Source organism: Poecile atricapillus, chromosome W, assembly GCF_030490865.1.
Source record: "Poecile atricapillus isolate bPoeAtr1 chromosome W, bPoeAtr1.hap1, whole genome shotgun sequence".
NCBI lineage: Eukaryota > Metazoa > Chordata > Aves > Passeriformes > Paridae > Poecile > Poecile atricapillus.
In genome coordinates, this window is record NC_081288.1 from 7,153,573 (window position 1) to 7,167,880 (window position 14,308).

The following is a 14,308-nucleotide window of genomic DNA, read 5'->3' on the forward strand; positions in this document are numbered from 1 at the left end:
TAGGACAATTTATGCCAAAGCATAAGCTGATATCGAGCTTCCCAGTCTGCACCAGGACCCCAAGCTGTGAGCTTCAAAGGGCCTTGCTAATCTGCAACGGATCTGGCTACCTCCCCCAGCTCAATGGAATTAGTCTGTTAGAAAGAGGAATCCAGTACATTGCAAATTAAAAAAGAAGACAAGTTTTTCTACTTTTAGTGAACGGTGAGACAGTCATATATTTATGGAGATCCCCATTACACAAGTTCAAATCCCCTCTTTGTTCAGCAGCAGTGTAAGAGCTGATGCTGTGGGATTTAATCAGACTGAAGGCGTTCTCTGAAGTTTTTATTCTGGGCTTCTTAAAAAATAGACCTTTGCTATCAGTGGTGAGTCAGCATCCCCTTAAAACTATAATTATTATTTCTCTCACTTCACTGAAGACTGAACCTACCTTCTGTCCTTTTAACAGATCCCTTTTTGCTTTGAAGACTTTATAAACTCTATTAGTGCCAGACTTATTAAAAGTGAACTTGACGCCATGGGGTTTTAAGGCCTGGAACTTGACTCATCATCTTCTGGTAAAAGCCTTCCCAGAGTCGGGAATTACAGACCAGGTAAAGGTGATTACCAAGAAAAAAACCAGGACCCTTCCCTGAAAGTCTTGGTCTGACAAAGGTCTTGCTAAAGGTATGCTGAGTTTGATGTGAGAGCTGTCATTTCAGACCTTCACAGATTCAGCTCTAAATCATTCAGCATATCCTAAGAAAAATATATGAAAAAATTTTCTTCCTGTCCATAATTGTCTATTTTCTTCCAGTGAGACCCCATAAATAAAGCCTCTGGAAATAAGAGCTATCATCTGCCTTCAGATGGAACTGTCTTGCTTCAGGTCCTTGTCACAGCTAGTAATTTCAGTTCTGGATTTACGTGGTTGAGGGAATATTTCACCTTTTGTTTTAAATTGATTTTCCAGTATTTGCACTTGCTGAAAAGTGCATGAAAACCATTGCTGGCCTCCCTAAATGCTTTTAAACTGGCAGCCAAACACATCTCAACATCATTCTTCGAGAATAGAAATTTATGGTTTTCAACACAGCCTTAAAATTTGACAGATGAAGAGAAAGGCAGAGAAAAGCTGAGTAAGCGTGTTTGGATTGCTGGTGCTAAAAGTCTGAGTGCCTGCACTGGGGAGGAGCTGCTTTACCTTCCTGCTCTCCCCACCTAACCTTGCCACTGGAGTAAGGAGATTCCTCACTCACTGGCCCCAAAAGCTGCCCTGTAGCAATAGGAGCTGGGGAAGCTGGAGATCAGGTTATAACTGAGCAGCCAACAGACTGCAGGGGTTTTAGGAGTAATTCAGCTAAGACATGCTTCCCTTTGAAAAGCTTAATTAAATGTGCTAGCTCATGAATATTTGACTGCGGTGGAATTCCTCTCCCAGGCTCCATTGAGAACAAAACTAAAGAGCTCCAGCTGTTTATTTTTTCAGCAGAAGGAAAATGCCAACAAAACGACAAACAGTCCCTGGCTGAACTGAGCCTCAAACCACACAGTCGCACCAGCTTCAGTCTTTCCTCCTACAAAAATAAAAAGGAAACTCAAGACTGGAACATACACAAGTGTCTTGAGACAAATGTGCCTCCACAGACAATAGCTGTTCTGTGAATCCGGTCCTGCCTTACAGCTGCTGCAGGCCTGTTTTCACAGCCACGGTTCAGGGCACTGACCCAGCACATTGTGGGAGCAAGGAAGGGAACAAACACTCCCTGGCAAACTTAGAAAAATGTAACTCCAGCTCCCCATAGGTAGGGATGAAGGCTCTTTTGTTTAAGGACTGGGGAGCAAAATGCTTTTATCTTGCTGTGGCAGGGCTGAAATGGATTAATGGTGATGCTTTTCTCCCTGGTTTGAGGGGGCCTGAATTTGGATTGCTACTGGAGTGGAAAGCAAGTGGCTGTTTGCAAAAACTAGACAGGCAGAAGCAGGGCTCAGATGGCTTGGGGGGCTCCTGATATGCTCCCTGCTCACACAAATCATTGCACTTTGTCACCAGAGCACTTGCGCTGCCATGGTCTAGTTGGTCACCCAGGCTATTCCTGTTACCTCTAGCAAAGCAAGGGCTGAACCTCAAGCATTTCACCTTTACTCCAAGTCTGAAGTAAAGTCCCCAGCTCTCTCACTGCTTCCCCATTCTGATGGATATAAAAAAACCCCAAATAGGTACAGTGACCAATTACAGTAATTAAAAAAAAAAAAAAAGACCACAGGACTGATGGCTCCTGTGTGATGCTCAATGGACATTTTATAGACCTGAGGTGGGGACATGGGTCTGGAAGGGAAGGGCACAGCCTCACCTCTCCCTTAGGCAGGATTTTCTGCTCATCCAGTTTAAAGGCAGTTCCTATTCTTCTCCTTACAATAGGTGGCTCCTCCCCAGGATCCAGGGGGTATTCTCGTGGCAGCTTTCCTGTGAGCTCCTGTAAGCAGAAAATGCTGTTAGTGCTCTGGGAAATCCTGCACCAGAGCAAAGCACACCACGACTCTTGTGTGACCCTAAAATGACAGGTATTCATTAGCAACATATCCAGTTCAGCCAGCTGATAAACACACAGGAGAGCACCCAGCTCTTCAAACTCAGAACCTGACACTCAGGGTGGGGACCTCTTCTCTAACCTGTGCACGAATACAGATCTTTGTGGCCTGTAAGTGCAGGCCTGTAAGCAGGTCTGTAAGTGGTGCCCATCCCTAGGCTGTCAGGGCCTGAGGCTGAGCAGGCTTGCAGCACACAAGCTTTCATCTCTGCTGCAGGGTGAACAGGAACCAAGAGCTCCTATCTACTGAGCTGCCTCTGACAGGGGTGAGCAGACCCAAGATCCTTCCTGCAGGATGCAGGTCTGCTGAGTCAGAAAGCTGCAATGGTAACAGCCGTACAGGTTATGACCTGCACAGAAAAACATTCCCACCTGATTCATGATGTGTCTGAGAGGAATGCAGTGGAAATGGTCACTAAAAGCAGTGCCTGGTACCTCATTACCTGTCCGATAACACTTCATGTATTAGAGTGCCTTCCAAACCCCAATGATGTCATGGGCAGCTTTGGAGCAATTACTGGCTGATACTCTGTCAGACTGATGGGGTTATTTGCACAGATATGCTCAAAATCTGAAGCAAACCTCACAGAATTTCAGAATATGTGAACCACAGGAAGCAGCACCACTACTGGTATTAATGCTGTAGGGTTTTCCCCCCAGACTATACAATACAGGCACACATATCTGAACTGAAGGCATTGAACTGCCTACAGAAAAAGGTAGGAGCCTATCAGCACAGCCCCAACTCCTTGTACTCAAAAGTCTCCCCATGAAGGACAAAAGGCTTTTGTGTTCCTTAGCATCAGCCTTGAGAGGATCCAGCTGGCAGAGTAACCTAAATCATCTGAATCCCAAAGAACAGCAGCTGACCTTAATGCGAGTGTGGGTGCACAGCCCAGCCCCTGCCTGCCCTGGCCTCTCCCCCACTCCCTAATGGGGTTTTTTCTTTCTACTCTTTTCAGATCACTAGGAAACAAGGACCTGGCCTTTTCAAATCTTCCCTTTAAGCAATTCCCAGCAAAATGGGTTTGCAGCAGAGCTCCGTGTTGATGTGCACAGCCCCCTATTGTGAGAGGCATGGCTGCAATGTCTCAGAGTCCCACTCGGCATTGCCCCTCCAGCCCTGTGGGGTTATTTTAGTTTTTCTTTCAAAATACGTTCCTTGTACTGAGATGTGGCTCTAAGCACTGCACAGAGACACAGATTCCTGTATTCTGAGGGCAACAGGGATATTTTCTTTATAATTCCTAATGTGATATGAAGCAGGGCAGTGGGTGAAGAGTTAATCTTCTGTAAAATCTGTAAAGATCAGAGTAAAACAAAATGAATGTGGGCTACTATGCTGCCTCCACAAGCTAAAAAGTATTCAAAGGCACGATCATGAAATGTAATCTAAATTAATAAGTAACTGGAGTAGTGATGGCTCAAAGTAACCTGATGCCAGCATTATGAGTAGTTCTGGCCATGCTTTATTAATTATGTCCTCACTTTTAACTCTTTTTAATCTCCTGGTTTGCCACCTTCTTCCTCTGTTTTCGCCATTCTCATGCCAAAGAAAAAGGAAGAAGTGCAGCCTGAGAGGAAGCTTTCAACTACCAGCTGCTGATGGATGAGCTGTAGGTTGCAAGATGGGGTCAGATTCCAAATGTCCATTAACTGCCTCTCTCAAATCACCTGTGGAAAGCACGAACACTTTCTACCAGCTCTTAATGTGCTGACAGATGGTCAGCCTTGCCACAACACATTAAGGAGTTATTGCTCCTCATCCCCAGCTCCATGCCCCAGTGGGAGCTTTTGCCTGCATCCTGGTTGCTCCTGAAGTGCTGAGGCTGCACCAAAACCAGGGCTGGGTTAAAGGGAAGGCACTGGGCTGTGAGCTCCTGCAGCTGTGGCACAGACACCTCTACCCCTGCATGCAGTGCTGCTGCAAGGATTAGTCATCAGCAGTCGGGCAGGGTTAGCTTAGGGTAGTAAATTCCTCTGGGCCAAGTAGAGCCTCCAGGCCTTGACTATCAGCCCCTGAAGAGCTGTGATTTTTTCCTGTGGATGATCTCAGCTCAGTGGACTTAGAGATTGGATCTGGTCCTGTGACCTTTCTCACAGCACAAGTTGTTTGCTGAAATCAACCAAGACTTCCCAGGTGGGAAGGGATTGTTCCCATGGAGCGAAGAATGGCAACAGGGGCAGCAGAGATATCTGCTGATGTTCTTTGTTGAGAGGTATTTTCCCCAACTTGCTCTTTTTGGCATTAAAACTATACATTAATCAAAACAAAGTGCAATGAGATCTAAATCAGTGATCCATTTCTCCCATTTTTGTAAAAAGGCAGATACACATCAAATATTAAGCAAGAACTGGAAGATCTTTGTGCCACTGTCTGCAGCCAGCTTCCTGTTGTGTTACATGTCACAATTTGTTATTAAAATCAGATAGACAGGCCTGGCAAACATGGGAGGATTGCTGAATGACCTGAGTACACAGGCTGCTAATCTCCACAAACAGCTGCAGCAGGGCTGTGATTTCCCCAAGCATTAAACTGATCACTAAATGGCCTCTTACGTACTCCAAAATGAGCTGGCAGGTGAGTGGGAAGGTTATGAGTTCCTGGGCTGTCCTGCATGACCTGGGATGACCACAGTGTTTTCTCTTTGCAAGATCTGCCACCACACTGGCATTCCTTCCCAGCAGTGCCAGAGCTGACTGGATGAAGGCAATCTACATGGAGCAGATGAGACCTTGTGTACTGTAGGCAGAGCATGCTCAGAGAAGATAAGTATGTAAAATTGGGCCTGGTCTAAGAAGAAAGTGTGCCAGCCTTGGGGTTTTTTTTTTGGCTAATGGAGTCAAAAGTCTCTGAGAAGTGATGACCAGCACATAGAAAAGCCTTCCTATGTCATATATGGGAGGTAGCAGAATATTCTTATAAAAGTTAATAAGATGCCTGGCTGGATGCAACTTATTCACAGTTTCAAGAAGCAGACATGGATGCTGAGCATCCTCGTCACCCCAAGCCAACTGGACCCAACTGATGTAGGGTCCCCTTCTCTGGGGGAAAAAAGCCCTGGACTTTGCAGTCTGGAGTTGAAACAGCTGGATCTCCCTGAGGCCATTGTACAACGGCTTTTGTAAGAGGTGACTGTGGAAGGAATCTCATCTCCTGACCCCACCCCACCTCCAAACAAGGAGCATGCCATAACAAAGTGAGAAACAAAGTATTCCAGGTTATAAAATATCCACTGCCTACCGCTTCCCGCAGGCACAGCTTCTTTAGCTCCTCCAACCGTTGGCGCAGTGTCTCCTCCAAAGCTTCTTGCCTGGACTTCAGTGCAGCCAGCATGTCTTTTTTGGCAGACTGAGAACTGTCTGACTCTTGGGAACCTGTCAACAAACAATGATTTCACTAAGCCAGCTGACAGCAGAATTCACATCTGGAGTTCTTGTAATTTTACCAAAGCCTGGATGCGTCCTTCCAAAAAGAAATCGGACTAAGACATGAAGTAGGTGTTACCCAGTCATGTTTGTTTACATCAAATCCTTAATGTTTAAGCTAACAGTCAGAGATTTGACAGTGGAGAACATAAAGACATTTGTAACCATTATCTGGAAAAATAAAAGCAGAAAAATTATTCATCTAAAGGAATTCCATCTTAGAGGAAACCCACATACAATTCCCATGAAAGCTCCCAGTGGCAAAGTACAGTTTACAAAGCCCTGGAGATGCATTTTTGGAAATTAAGTCTAGGAGAAACCATTTGACAATACAGCCTACTTCATAAGAACTGCAATTATCCTAGTAGCAAACATGTAATTCAATCCACTTACAGCCTGTTCTATGAAAAACTGTAATGAAACAAAATTACCTAGCAAGATTTCTGTAAAATACACCAAAAAACCCCAACCATTGCTCCTTCTGGGGTAGTAGCTGTTTCTTGTGAAGATGTAGGTCAAGATATTTAACTGCATGTCCAAATGGCTTGGCTTTTCAAGTGGCAATTACCAGCAGCTCCCACTGAAGCAGGTCTGCGCATTGAGTCAGATTTTGTAGCTCAGATGTCAAGACAACATTTGTAATTTCATTTCGGGGGCACTTCTTGATGGCGTAACCTCATCCTTTGTCACTGTGTTTCCTCCACATATAATAAAGGATGGATATTCTCCTTATCCCTCCTTTTGCTGTTGGTGTATCAATAGAAGCATTTTTTTTTACAGCAGTGACCTATTCCCTGCCCCTCTTGAGCAATGACACAGAGAAAGCAGACCTTTATTATCTGCAGGAGTCAGATACAACAGAATGCTACATGGAATTTTCTGTGCACCTGTCGTCAGATGGGGGCTAGAGTGGGCTCCTAGATACATCGGCAGTTTGGCCTCCAAGCATTCAGTGAAAACACTCAGCCCAAGGAAGATGAAAAGGCTGTTATTTCACAGAGCTTTGGAAGGAATCTGGGAGCAATTCTTCATTTTGGCAGCAAAACAGTGAAATTTGTGCTTTCAGCTTCATCTTTCATTGCTACTATTCCAGCAGACCATTAAACCTAAACTGAAAGAGGATTGAGGCAAAAATTGCCACAAAACAGTTCTGCATTGGCTCAGGGGAAGCAGAGAATCTTACAGATCTTTTTCACCGGTATTTTCTGCAGTTTTCATGAAGAAAGACAGCTGGAATTTATTCAATGAAACACCACTCTGCTTCCTTAAACCCTTTACTGGGCTGTCCTGAAGTGGGGGTGGTGGAAGAGATCTCTCTAAAGGCCAGCCAGGCTGAGCACTATCAAACAAAGGAGGAGAACCTCACGGTAAGATGCTTGTGTAATTACTGTAGTCATCCTCATTTTATTGGTGTTTGCCCTCATAAAACAACAAAACTCAATTCTGCAGACATGTCTGTGCTGGAAGAACCTGATGGGACCTTCTAGGGGAGCCCTGTATTTGCACTGGCAGGGAAACTCCTCTCCAGCACTTACCAACTCTTAATAGTAACCCTGGTGAGTAGTTATTAGCAAAACTGAACTGCTGAATTTCTTCATAAACTTGTCAACAAACTGCCGAGCCCTGGTAAAAAGTTGTTCAGATTCCAGCAGATGTTTTGAACCTTTTTCTTTTTTTTGTTTTATGACTACTTAAATGACCTATGTTTTCCTTTCAACTGCTCTTCCCCTTTCCTTCCTCTGTCTGCTCCATACCTTCACGCCAGCCTCGGATTTATTTTTAAAAGCTATTCATTTTTTCTCTGTGGGTTTCCACAGCAGCTACACAGAAATATTTACAAGCATATGAACAGCCTGGCCAGACCCCTGTGCTGATGCAGGGTATGCCCATGAGAAGGAAACAAAAGGCTTCTGGCTGAGCTGGTAGGGATCCAAATCAAGCCCAGACAGTTCACAGCATCTTCTCCAGCTGTGCTTTCCCTGTGTGAGAACCATGCTGGTCTTGACCCTGATGCAATTGATGCACATTTTGTCCACTGAGTGCCCATTTTGCTGTCTTTTTCACTGCTCCCAAAAAGCAAAGGAACTGGAGGGGACATGGAAGTGCGCTATCACATTCTGAACGAAGCAATGGGATTACTGCTGAAACCAAAGTCATCCACTCACTGGCACTTATGTTTGGTTTTGAATTTTAATTTAAAAGCTGAATTATTTTGCAATGTATTTTTAGATTCTTTTATTGGCTGGATTCTCTGCTTGTTCTCATGGGTGAAAAACAAATGGAAACTTGATCAGTCAAGAGAACCACACCTGTATGAGATGACTGTAAATGAGCAGAGAACAATGTTTTGTATTGCTGGGTGCCTATGGCTTCTGTTAGAGGCTCTTTATTTATAAATATGTATCAATCCTACCTTGAATAAAGCTGTGATCAGAGACCCACTTTAAACTCAGGGGTAATTGACCCAAAAATGTCAGGACAAATCAAAATACCATAAAAACAACCAAGAAATAATCAAAGACCAGCACAAACCTAATCAAAGACCAGCACAAACCAAACCAATCAAGCAGATACTACCTTAAATCAGCCTTATTAGATATGGTCACTGAGTCATAGCTGCCCAGTGCCTTTCAAAGGGGATCACCAACAGAGAAAAATCAATCCTGAGAGATCAGTCCTAACACAAGAGGCTCTTGCTGCAACAGAAATGGTTGTCTGGGAGGCTTTCTCTGGTGTTTTATCTCCCACAATTAGGGTTAATTCCTAATGCAGTAAATGGGAGAAATGTTGCTGAAATATATAGTTTTACTGTATGGCATTTGAACCTTTTTGTGAAAATTATTCTTCAGCCTCCCCATTTGCAGTGCAAGGATTTACCAAACTTTGCATTTTAGCACATACTTCTGCAGAACCACTTGATGTCCCCAAAACAAAAAGGGTGAAAACATACCAGGTAGCAGGCACAGGGCCTTCTCTCAGGTGGACACCAGGAACCTGCTGAAATGGGGGTTATTTTTATGAGTATGTGCCCTTTCTTTCTCAGCATACAGGATGAAACACAGGTCTTGGTGACATAAATGTCCACTCAATACCCTATTAATTTGTAGAAACAATAATCATCTTCTGATACCCACATGTCCTCTCTGGGTGATTTCTTCATTCACTGACATTCAGGAGAACATGAGCTGAGAAATGCAGGGGGAACATGGTCCTCCCTGTCCAACTCCTTCTACAGTAGATTTCATGGCTGAACTTTACCAATGTTAACAGGGTGGATTCTGCTCACTTCTATGCTGGTGAGGTCAGGACAGTCTTGGTGAAGGTGACATGCAGCACATGGGTCACACCCCTGAAAGATCTGGTCAAGTGTTACGCAGGTGCAGGTCTGCTGGGGTCCAAGAAAAGCTTTGCTTTAAAGCCTGCCAAAGGGGTGAGACCGGACACTGCTTTGGAGAGAAAAGTCCTACCAGTGACTCATTGTTTGTCTCTATTTCCTCCATCTATTGTAGCAGAGTGGAGTCAGCTTGGCAAAGGGATAAATGAAAAGGATGGAAACAAGCAGGGAGGACAGATGGGATGCTGAAGAGCAGAGAGAGACAAGTCTTGGTGACACCAGCTGTGTGAGGAGATACAACAAGGAGGCTGAGCAGCAGCAGCAGCAGCAAGGCAAAAGCACCCAGGCATCTCTTTCTCATTCTCCAAGTCTCCTGCTCTGGGAAAAACACATCTAAATATGGCAAACCCTTCACGCTACATCCGGCTGATGGCTCCAGCTCACTGGTGTTTGGCTGAGCTCCCTGTGGAAGGCTGTCCCCTGAGCAGGGAGGGAAGTTTCCCCCACGCTCACCCCGTGCCAGAGCCCGGGCTGACTCACTGCACCAGGATGTCAGCGCACAACAACCAGCAGCCCCAGACAGCCCCTATCTCTGGTCTCTGCCCAACACATGGGATTTCCTCCGCGGCGCGCGGGAGCTCAGCCGGAGCTGCTCGACACAGGATACGCTCAGACATCCTGTGAGCGCCTCGTCCTCACCAGCCCCCGCACTCGCGGGCCACGCGGGTGCTGCTTATGCGCTGCAACGCGGTCCAGCTGGGCCACAGCCCCACCGGATGCAGCAGCAGGGCCTGGGAACTGCCTGGCTGGACTCTGTTGTGGCGTTTTCAAACATAAACAGGCCCCTGCACAGGAAACCTCCACTGCTGCAGAAGGAATGGGCTTAGGGGCTGGAGGCTCCTTGAATGCGACTGCAGAGCTGAAGCAGAGATGCTCCTCTGTGGTGTCTCCTCTGCCCACAGAGATGTCACAGAGATGACTGGGGGTCGGTCCAACCATAACCCAGTGACTACAGGGCTCCTCGCTAGCTTGGAGACCTGCAGAGCTCTTATGGCACGGACTCCAAAGGAAAAATCAACCTTAGAACTAACTTGGCTGTTTTGCTGGCTTTGATTTGGTTCCTGCCTGTGTGAAAGCAGAGCAGGGCAAACCCTTCTTCCCCAGATGTCCAGGGATGGCCCACAGATCCTGAGCAGAAGATCCCTGAGCTAAATCACAGCAGCCCACTGTCCTAGGGAGGCCCCTTTTGATACAAAATGAAGACAAAAGTTAGAGTCAGCTTGTCAGAAATGGACTTGGGCATCAAAACTACAAATCTGCAGTGGACAGCCTGAGATCAAGAGCATGGGGAAAGTGGAGGAGCTGAGGCTTTGGTCTTGAATTGCTGTAATCATGAGGAAGCCACTTCCCAGTGTGAGACTCCATCTCCTCTCTGCTGTCTCTTGAGACTGCAAGTGATGTGGGGCAGTGACTGCCTTGTACTGCACAGCAGGATCTTCTCCAGACAGTGTGACAGCTGGAAGCAACACAAACTTTTCCTTGCAGACTTGCTGCAAGCCCAGGGGAGACATGCCAGTTTTGGCATGCTCCTCATGGTGCTGACAGCCCCTCCAGCGAGGAGGAGTGAGATGGCAGGAGGAAATGACTACAAGTAATTTTCAGGAAAAAAAAGACTGGGAATAGTAGGGAAGTGGGGACAAACAGAGATTCAGTCCTGACCTTGTGATTTCGAGTCACTTGAGGTATTTATAGCCTGGAAGTCTACTGTGGCCACTTAATCATTTGCACTTACTCTCTCCAGTGTGCCGGCTGTACTGCGATAACTCATCATTGTTGTGGTTGTGTGCCGATAATCTTTGGCACAATGGGAGGAAACACAAAGCCTGGGACAGAGCCAGTGACTGTGCCCAGTGGGACAGACAATGAATGCCCCCTCCCATCCAGTGGGACAGAGATGGGACACCCCCACCAGCCAGGCTCGAGGGAAGGGGATCTTACAGCAGAGGGGTCTGAGCACGGAAGCAATCCAGGGTTTCCAATTCCCTGGTGCCTGACCTCTGCCAGACGCCTTCCCTCAATACTTTCTTATAGCTCCTGGAAGGCACACAGCAGCAGCACACTGCAGCTCTCCTCAGCATTTTGGGGAGAGCCCTGTCCTCAGAGCCGGCAGGATGTAACAGGCAGCTCTGAATAAAGGAACACGAAGGGAGCCATGCTCGCCTGGCCCACTAGCAGCACCTTGACAGAAACAGAGGTTCACACAGTCCTGTGAAGGCACCCAGGCAGGCAGATCCACCTACCCAGGATGGAAGAAATGACTCACTGGTCAATGAACTCTGGGTGGGTCTAGTCACTACTGCAATTCAGATGAGTCCACAAATCCTGTGCTCAGCCAGAAAGGTGCAGGGAGCACAAGAGTACAAAAACGAAAGCATGGGCAGCTCCCAGTTTGGAATTTCCATACACTTAACCCTGATAGATGCTGGGCCTACACCAGCTTTTCTGGGTCTGATTTTTTGCTGGCTTTCACATAGCTACGGCTCTCTCCAGGTGTAAGAGCAGAAGCAGACCCCAGTGTTTGTTTTTCCAGGAACACAAAAAGTCCATGTATTAACACAGAAACAGGATTACTACCAAGTAGCTCTCACAAACTTAGGAATGGTGCCCAGGAGGCTGAGATCTTGGAAAGACCTTAAGAGCTTTCTTGAGGTACTTAACATTATTTACTTTCCAGCAGGAAAGCTGGAAAAAATGCTAAACAAACAAAGACTTCCAACAACCTGACACCAGTGTGGGAGCTGCTGAGGTACTGCAACTCCCTAAGACATGGGAGGCACAGACAGTGGATTATACACTTCTTGTTGTCAGGAAGACCTCAGGAGCAGAAAGGCAACTCTGTTTTCAGGCAAGGCAAGGAATCGCACATCAAGCAGCTCTGGAAGCACTGCACATTTTAACTACATGCTGAACATTTTCCAAGCAGGGTTTTAGTAGACATAAAGGCTACAGTGATGCAAAGCTGATCTACTACATCAGTGTGGGTTCAGTTTTAAAGCATTTTCACTCTTAGATGCATTCTTTCTTTGTCCAAGCCTGAGAAAGTTATTCTCTGCTGTTGCACATCTCAACACAGGTTTTGATAACTTGATGTCATGCTTAACAGAAAGTATTTAATTGTTTGAAACTGTTAATTACAGTGATAACAAAAACCTTGCCCTCCTGAAGACCTCACCTATGCAGCTTCAAGCTCTTTGCTAAATATCACCCCCTACTTTAAGCCTGCAGTGACATTTATCACTGTTTTACACACAGCTTACCTGGTTCAGACTGACAGAAGAGTATCAAAGAGACACAACCTCCTGACCCCACTTCTCCAGCCCTTCTCCCCTCCTGCTCTAGCTCTCCTCTGCATCATCTTCCCATGGGTTTCTCTTACATGTGACATCTTCCTCACACAAGAAAGTGCTCTAAGCCACAACAAGAAACCTTCAGGTCCTTGGCACTGGTAGAGTATTAGGGAATCGTTCTTTTGAGCCTGGGACAGCAGCCAAATCCCAACAACACAGGGCAAAGCAGATGTGCACTCGGTGAAGAAGACACCCTGTCTCAACAATGCTGAGGAACACCACCAGTTCCCAGCCATGGTTTCCCTTGTGAGCTACACTGGGTGACTGCTTCCCCACTCCTGGCTGGGCACTCCTTCACAAACCCATCTGCCTCAGGATAAGCTGGATACCAAGGGATGGTTAGGGTAGAAATTGTGAAGAGAGACCAGGTTTCAGCTGGAAATTGAGAGGCTGGAGATGACATCCTGGAGTCAAGGAGGAAATGAGTGTTGGTAAAGAGAGAGGGGGAGGCTGCTGCCTGTGCTGTTTGTGGAGTAACGTGCTGAGAGATGGACTGCTACCTGGACAGACAGAAAGGCTAAAGGGAAGTGACTTTCATTTCTGCAGTGCAGCTTCTGACTGCTCCCCATTATACCATGGCCATGACACTTCCCACCATACTCCCTCCAGTTACAGGACAAAGGACCTACCTGATGACAGAAGACTCCCGCTGCTTCCGCTGATAATTTTGCCTTTACTCCCCATGTTGGCCAGCTTTGAGGTCTTGAGTGTTCCAGTTTCAGTCAAGTCAATTGCAATCTCACTCAGGCTTCTTGCAGCATGAATCTTGGACTGGAGGTGGAAACAGGAGTTAGTAATGATCTAATGCCTCTTGAAACCTCACAGAAGGAAAAAGATCTTTTGCTGTAGCAGGAAATAGGCCTCCACAGCAAACTTGGATTATTTTACAAGAATAGAAGCAACCTGGCACAGTATCCACTGTTGTACTTTTTACATTCTTAAGTGGGTACAGTTCTGGCATCGCTTCCTGTTGTTTGGGTTTTTCTCTGCTTTGCCATGCACATTTTTCTCTCTTAAACAAAGGATGTATGGAGTCACTGTTTTACCACATACAATAAGAAACCTTCAGAAATGCCATCATAATAACCTGCTGAAAAGCTCAAAGGCTAGAGACCATCTCTAGCATTTAAAGGAAGCCAGAACTACTGCTTCACAAATCAGCAGTAAGCTTTGGAACAAGACACAGTGAGGACATGCTTTAAATGGGGTGTCATGAGAAGCTGGAAGAAAACAGAGACAGGGAAACACATTTAGGTTATTGTCCAGACTAACAAGCTGCATGCAATGCCCCTACTCTGAGGGACCTCTTCAAAGCATTAACCTTACTCTAGTAGGAAACAGCCAGCCCAGCTCAGTAACTAGACACATTAGGGTATGGCCATTGTTCCTCATCAAATGTCAACAAGATTGTTGCAATTTGTAATTACAAGAAAGTAAATTATGCATAGTACATAAACACAGAGAACAGGACAGGACAGAACAGAATAAAATAGAATATTTCAGATGGATTTGACCTCCAACAGTCATCTCAGCCCATTGTTCAAATCTTACAAGCACTGTGCTCC

At 46.0% G+C, this 14,308-nt stretch overlaps 1 protein-coding gene across 2 annotated transcripts in view; it reads right to left on the bottom strand.

Annotated features, from left to right (window-relative positions):
• LOC131591516 (FERM domain-containing protein 4A-like) overlaps window positions 1–14,308 on the bottom strand; it is a 176,600-nt gene that overhangs the window by 15,815 nt on the left and 146,477 nt on the right. For both annotated transcript variants that reach the window (XM_058862307.1, XM_058862308.1), the window contains exons 14-16: window positions 13,373–13,514; window positions 5,818–5,951; window positions 2,337–2,459 (exon numbers count right to left, since the gene is read on the bottom strand). In XM_058862307.1, the coding sequence (XP_058718290.1) occupies window positions 2,337–2,459; window positions 5,818–5,951; window positions 13,373–13,514 (399 nt within the window). The remainder of the gene's footprint in view (window positions 1–2,336; window positions 2,460–5,817; window positions 5,952–13,372; window positions 13,515–14,308) is intronic.